General features: G+C 46.1%; 1 protein-coding gene across 1 annotated transcript; it reads right to left on the bottom strand.

The window, feature by feature from the left end:
• Positions 1–659: 659 nt before the first annotated feature.
• Positions 660–6279, bottom strand: LOC101001960 (cysteine and histidine-rich domain-containing protein 1). Its single transcript, XM_021927200.2, has 2 exons — positions 6100–6279; positions 660–2144 (listed from the first exon to the last, which is right to left on the bottom strand). The coding sequence occupies exons 1-2, from the start codon at positions 6277–6279 to the stop codon at positions 1206–1208; spliced, it is 1119 nt and encodes a 372-aa protein (XP_021782892.2). The 3' UTR covers positions 660–1205.
• Positions 6280–7158: the final 879 nt, after the last annotated feature.

Below are 7158 nucleotides of genomic sequence, written 5' to 3'. Positions count from 1 at the left end.
TGGGTTCAAGCGATTCTCCTGCCTCGGCCTCCCGAGTAGCTGGGATTACAGGCACCTGCCACCACGCCTGGATAATTTTTTGTATTTTTAATAGAGACAGAGTTTCACTATGTTGGCCAGGCTGGTCTCGAACTCCTGACCTCAGGTGATCCACCCACCTCGGCCTCCCAAAGTGCTGGGATTACAGGCGTGAGCCACTGCGCGTGGCCGACTTGCAGACTTCTTTTTTTTTTTTTTTTTTTTTTTAAGAATTAAGCTATTTTATTTAACATGTAATAGTCATAAAGCAACTCTATATATTTAGTTTTTTGATATCCTAATGTATTTCCACAAACCTTTTAAGTCTACAATTTTATATAGTTTTCCATCAGGGAGGCAAGGTATATATAATTTCTTTTTATATTTAACTAAAGGTTTTAAGAGGGCTTAGTCTAAATCAGTAACAATCAGTCATAACACCATACAAACACATTTAAATATTCAGGAAAAGAGGTTTTTAAGATTATTGCTTAGTCTTATAAAATGGTAAATTGTAACCAAATTGATATCTCTGTATTCTTATTAATGTTTCCTATACTCTTACATCATACTGCTTGGCAAGTAATGTAAGTTTTGACATAATTTAAAAATTCAAGTAGTTGTAAACAAATTCTAATTTGTTAAACAATTCATATATTCCCCTTTATTTACTATACTCAGAATTAATCCTCCTTAAAAAAGTAATCATCCCACATAGAAAAAAACTGCAGAGCTTCATCTCTTCCTTAAATATTTTCAAGTACTGTAAGAACACAAATCCATGAAAAAACTGACTAAAATTTGATATTTCATCTTGCTTTACTAATTATGGAATAATACGAAGACATAAAAAAAAAGTTCCTTAATATTTCTCTGCTTAACAAAGAAATACAAAGAAATACTGCAATTATGGTTATGGGCTATTTTCCAGCCTCTTCAAGTATAGGACACAACTGTGGTTCCTACCAGTAAGGAGAAATGAATAATCAATCAATCTTACATAACACAAAAGAAAGATGAGAGGCACAAAAAGACAAACTGACTTTGGCTTTTAAGAACTCAATGTTAACCCTGAAATGCCACATTCAATAACACAACAACAAAACAAAAGATTACAGCAGCAAGCCACCACTTCACACAGTATTAAGAATTCTGAAATATGTAATAGCCTTCCTCCCATCTCCCATTCAATCTGTTGTGTCATCTTTTTGTTTTTCCTGCTTTTTAGCTGCAGGCAGTTCAAGGCTTGCCCACTGCATTGGTTCCGCTTTTCTCATATTGATTTCAATCTTTGTTGCAGTCATAGTTACATAACTTCGCTTTACATCAATCACACCCCATAATTTCACATTTTGATCAAATTCCTTCTCTCCTTCAAATACAATGTGCACATTTAACAATGTGCTATTTGCTTCTACTCGACTAAGTTCTGGAAGTGAATTTTTAGCATATACTGAAATGGTAACTTCACCTCCAGTCTGATGCCAGTCATGTCTACATGGAACAACTTTTTTACCAGCATCTTTTTTAGTCCACATGTGTCTCCCTTTTGTACAGCCCTCTTGGGCTAAGAATGTATTAAAATCAGAAGTTTTTCTTCTACAACAGCTCCAGTATTTCATCCCCTCATGGAAAATAGGTACTCCAGAATGATATACACAGACTTCTTCTAGACTCTCTAGACCCCGATATGTCTTTGAACACCCTCCATTCTTACATGAGGTCCCAATCTTAATTTCATCATTGTCTTCTTCTTTTTTATCTTCTTCATTCCCCGATGACAGTTTAAGTTTATCAAGTGCTTGTTTTAGGGAGGCAGATATTTTTAATTCCAAATTTGTCATTGGTTCATCTGGGCTTGGTCTTTTTATTGCTTCTACTGGCTTCGGGGCTTGAATGATGTGTTCCTGAAATTTAGGTTTTAATTCAGATAGTTCCTTCTTCTCAGTAGTCTTGACTTCAGGTTTGACTGGCTCAGGTGGCTTCTCACTATTATGTCTACCTTTTGTACAGCCTACAATGCTTAAGAAATCAGAAAAATCAGTTGTTCTTCTCTTACAGCAAGACCAACCCTTCAATGCATCGTGAAAGACTGGAACACCTGGGTGGTATGTGCAAGCATGGTTCTGCAAGCCGTACAGGAAGCATAATTTCTGGTGAGGCTTCAGGAAGTGGGTAGAAGGCAAAGCAGGAGCTTGCATGTCACATAGCAAAAAAAAAAAAAAAAAAAAAAAACGACTTGCAGACTTCTTATGAGGCGTGAGGAGGTCAGAGAGAGTCCTTGGGCTTCACCCAAACCCAGCTTCCAGTCCCAGCTGAGTCACCTTGGGCAAGTCACCAAAATCCTTGGTGTCAGTCTCCTCTCCACACAGTGGGGAGAGCAGCACAACCCCATCTCACAGGCCGTGGTGGAGGCTCCAGAAGGATGGAGGATTCAGAGATGTTCTGGCAACTGCCAAGCCCCATGCAAAGGAAGGGTTGATTGTTTTCAGGACCCAGGAATGAGGTGGACTCTTTGGGTACACAAAGAAGGTGGCACCAGAGCTGGTGAGGTGGAGAGTTCTGGAATAGTTGTTATTAGGAATGGCATAGCTACCATTTATTGGACACTTGCTATAACACCAGGCCCTATGCCAAACACTTGGTGTGCACCGTCGGCTTCACGCTGGTCCAAGAGAAAGGCATCACTATTCTCATTTTACAGATGAGAGAAACCAAGTCTCAGAAGGCTCAGGTGACTTGCTTAATTAAGGTCACACATTTACTTAGTCAGTGCCCAGGCCTGTCACTCTAATGCAGGTTCTAGATCCTGCCCCATGCAGAGGTGGAAAAAATGCTTGTTTCTTAGGCATCAGTAATAATACAAGTTCCCCTTTCCCAAGTACCTACTAGGTACCAGAAACTATAGATGTTATGGTTGATCCTTTTGACTACTCAAGAAGTACCAGATTATTATATCTTTTTTTTTTTTTTTTTTTGAGATGGAGTCTCACTTTGTCACCCAGGCTGGAGTACAGTGGTGTGCTCTCGGCTCACTGTAACCTCTGCCTACTGGGTTCAAGCGAGTCTCCTGCCTCAGCCTGCAGATTAGCTGGGATTACAGGTGTGTGCCACCATACCCAGCTAATTTTTTATATTTTCAGAAGAGACGAGGTTTCACCATGTTGGCCAGGCTGGTCTCGAACTCCTAATCTCCACCCACCTTGGCCTCTCAAAGTGCTGGGATTACAGGAGTTAGCCACCGCGCCCAGCCTATTACATCTATTTTATAGATGAGTAACTGAGGCTCAGAGAGGGTGAAGTGATTTAACCTAGTGTCACACAGCAAGAAATTAGGTTGGAGAGTTGGGACTTGAATCCAGGGCTGTCTCATTCCAAGAATAAGTGAAGAAAAAGCCATCTCCACAGTGCCTGAATTAAGAGGGTATTTTGTTTATTTGTTTTAACTTCCTGCTAGAGTTTCTGGTATCTCATCTTTAGAAATTAGTTCTTGGGAGGCCTTTTATGTTCAAGTCAGTTTATTACAAGAGACCCAGGAAAATCTAATGGAGGAAAAAAAAAAAAAAGACAAAACCACCACATAGTTTTCCAGTAAATTCTCAGACTTTGAATACCCCCAGCCATGCAACAGCTTGCTTTGAGTTTATCACTCTTTCTGAGCAATGAATCAGGCAGAAAGCCAATTTAGAGAGGTTGCAACCTGGACAAGCAAGAGATGAGCAAGAAACCCTCACAGAGCTGCTTAGGGGTGGGTGGGAGCCGCAGGATGGATCCTGCAGGGGAGGTTAGGAGGGCTGAGCTCCCAGCCACAGGGACCATGGTGAAGTAAGGGCAGGAGGGCTTAAGTAGGAACTGGGCTGACGCCATCTCTGAGCAGTCACAGGGACTTTGGGTTCTGGAGACGGGTAACCTAAAGGAAAAGGAGAATAAAAATAAGGGGTCCTAGAAGGCCCCAGCTGGGAAGGTTCTTCAAGAGAGCCGGGCGTGGTGGCTCAAGCCTGTAATCCCAGCACTTTGGGAGGCCGAGACGGTCGGATCACGAGGTCAGGAGATCGAGACCATCCTGGCTAACCCGATGAAACCCCGTCTCTACTAAAAAAATACAAAAAACTAGCCAGGCGAGGTGGCGGGCACCTGTAGACCCAGCTACTCGGGAGGCTGAGGCAGGAGAATGGCATAAACCCAGGAGGCAGAGCTTGCAGTGAGCCGAGATCTGGCCACTGCACTCCAGCCTGGGCGACAGAACAAGACTCCGTCTCAAAAAAAAAAGAGGATTTCATTGAACTCGATTTCATTGACCATTTTTATGTAGGGTGACCCTTTCCTCCAGATGAGTGCACTTTTGAGAGTAAAGGGGGCAGCTACAAGAATTCACCTGTTAACTGATCCACAGCAGGGGTAAACTACAGAACTGTCCTAGGGAAAGCAGTTCATAGGGTCACCCTGATTTCACAGGAGTTTCCCTGAGGCCCACTTTCCAGGTAGAGTTGGAGAAGAAACTACGGCCATCAGAGGTGGAAGAGAAAAAGTACAAAAAGCAAAAATAGGAGAATGGTGAAAAAACCACAAGAGATGGGATCCAGAGGCAGGGAGGTGTGGTGACTTCCTTCAGTGGCATCTATGGAGGGCCGCCTTGTACCAAGCCAGCCTGGGTGCCCGTCGGCAGGCACTGAGGGATGCAGATGCATCTGTCGTCTGTGAGCACATGTGTCCCTGGCACCAGACTGGACTGGCAAGGCACGGGAGTGAGCCTGACTCATTTCTGTACCTGTCCCATTCCCAGGCACAGGCCTAGGTAATGAGTGAATGCCCTCCAGATGTTCACTGATGGAGTCAACGCCGGTGAGCAGCTTTCCCAAAGTGTTACAAGGATGATGCTTTGCCTGTAGAGGAGACAGTCAGGGAGCCCTATTTCCAAAGAGCTGTGATATTCAATGGGAAAGGCAATGTGAATACAGACAGAGCTTATTGACTCTCTGATATTGTCTGTGTTACTGAAGCTCTAAGCCTTGGTTTCCCCATCTGGGAAGTGGGGAGGGTGTTCATTGACTGCAGAAAGGATTAAATTAGACCTTGTATAGAGATTTGTGGTAAACTTTATTATTATTGATAATGTTCTGGGAGGCTGAGCTCAGTTCCACACTGAAAAGATGTGTTTTACAATCTCAATAGTCCAGAGATGAAACAGGCTGCCTGGGAAGGTGGTGAGTTCCCTGTCACTAGACGGCTCCAAGCAGAGGCTGTCTGGCATGGATACTGTAAATGGGGTGAGCACCTTTGGGAGGGAGGCTGGGCTGGCTAGACACTGGGAGAATTGACGGTTCCCACTGGTGCAACAGACTGAAGGACTTGGACCCGCATGAATGGCAGTGACTTTATTTATTCCTTCGATCACCTGGAAGATGGTGCCGGTGCCCAGCCAGGAGAAGCATACGGGAACAACAAGGCTGAGACTGAGAGTTGGCCCCTTGAGAGATGGTATCTGCCTCTGGGAGGGAGAACAGGAAACAGGCAGAGGCCACTTCTTCCCATGCAAAACGCCCCTTTGCTGCTGCTGGGGCCTCCCAGTTTGACAGAGGGAGGGAGAAGCCTTCTTTAGAACGCAGCAGTTCTGATGGTGGCCAGATAAAGCAGAGGATCAGGCACACCTGCTGGTGTCTGCCTCCCCAGCGCGGCATGTGTCTCCTCCACCCAAAGACCCAGAGGCTGCGGACCTGCCCTCCCGATGGTCTCTGGAGCTGTATCACGTGCCCGCAGCTCTGAAAGCACCAACCACACCAATGCAAGGGATCTTCACCTGGAATCCAACTAGGCATCAGGGGTGCCATGAACCCCTGAAGCTGGGATGCAAGTGCAGAGTGAGACAAACTAGGCCACTCTTTCGCAGAGAGTGGGTGGAATGAGCCAGGCGCATGCAAGGAGCTGCCTGGAGCTGGAGGCAGGGCTGAAAACAGTTGGAGTTCCTGGTTCCCAGACCTGCCTGGGCCCTTGCCTGCGTGGCACAGGATTTATTCTGCACCCCCGTTTGCCTGGCACCCGTTGGGATTTGCAGACAGCTGTGTGGCTCCCTGTCATCCCCACCTCAGGCATTCTTGTGTGGCTTTCTTCCCCTTTCCAGAGGTAAATGGGGCCAGAGGTGGCCAGGGGAGAGCACTGAGAGGAAAGCTGGGGCTCCAAACTAGTCTTCACATGCGGCTTTCGCTGCAGCTTCCCCTGCTCTAACTCGATGCCTTGCAGCACTTGGCAACTTCTGGCATCCATGGCGCCTTTGCTCCTGATTCTCCTCCCGCCTCTTTGGTTGTGTCCCTCAGGTTTCAGGGTGGTGCCCGTGAAGGATGCCCCACTCTGTCTTCCATTCTTCTCCGCCACACATCACACCTGCTGGCTCCCGCCCACCTTGGTTTCCCCTTTGCCTGTATGCTGGTACCTCCCAAATCGGACTCCAGCTGGGCTCTCTCTCCTGGGTCCCACTGCCAAGGTGTCTGCAGCAGGTTCCTCAAATACAACACATCGAGAACCAAACTCACCAACTGACCGTGGAACAGGGGGAGCAAAGCGGAGCTTTGCAAACTTCAGTGGTCTTCCAGATCATCTGGAGAACTGGTTCATGCAGAGATTCCCGGGTCCCACCAGGGACTTTCTGACTCCATCAGGCTGCAGCCGTGGCCTGGTGGTCTGCATTTCTATTAGCTCCAGGTGATGCTAACCCTGCTGGCTGCTTGCCGCCCATATTTTGAGGAGCGGACTAGATTCACTTGGCTGACCTCTGTATCCCATTGCTTACTATTATTGTTATTCTTACCATCCATTTTTATTTTTATTTTACTTTTTGAGACAGGGTCTCACTCTGTCACCTAGACTGAAGTGCAGTGGTGTGATCACAGCTCACTGCAGTCTCAACCTTCCAGGCTAAAGCAATCTTCCTGCCTCAGGCTCCCAAACAGCTGGGATTACAGGCACATACCACCATGCCTGGCTAATTTTTATGTTTTTGTTTGTTTGTTTTTGTGGAGACGGGGTCTCACTATGTTGCCCAGGCTGGTCTTGAACTCCTGGACTTAAGCGATCCTCCAACCTGGGCCTCCCAAAGTGCTAGGGCTTACAGGCAGGAACCACCTTGCCTGGCCACCATCCATTTTT

This window comes from Papio anubis, chromosome 13, assembly GCF_008728515.1.
Source record: "Papio anubis isolate 15944 chromosome 13, Panubis1.0, whole genome shotgun sequence".
Classification (NCBI taxonomy): Eukaryota; Metazoa; Chordata; class Mammalia; order Primates; family Cercopithecidae; genus Papio; species Papio anubis.
This window is presented reverse-complemented; position numbering and strand designations above follow the sequence as displayed.

What these genes read in the sequence shown, in the direction of transcription:
- LOC101001960 (XM_021927200.2), bottom strand. Translation starts at nt 6,279, where the DNA reads ATGGATGCCAGAAGTTGCCAAGTGCTGCAAGGCATCGAGTTAGAGCAG. An exon ending in GCCACACAAGAATGCCTGAG is followed by an intron (nt 2,145 to 6,099) that starts GTGGGGATGACA and finishes TACGGCTTGCAG; the next exon opens with AACCATGCTTGCACATACCA.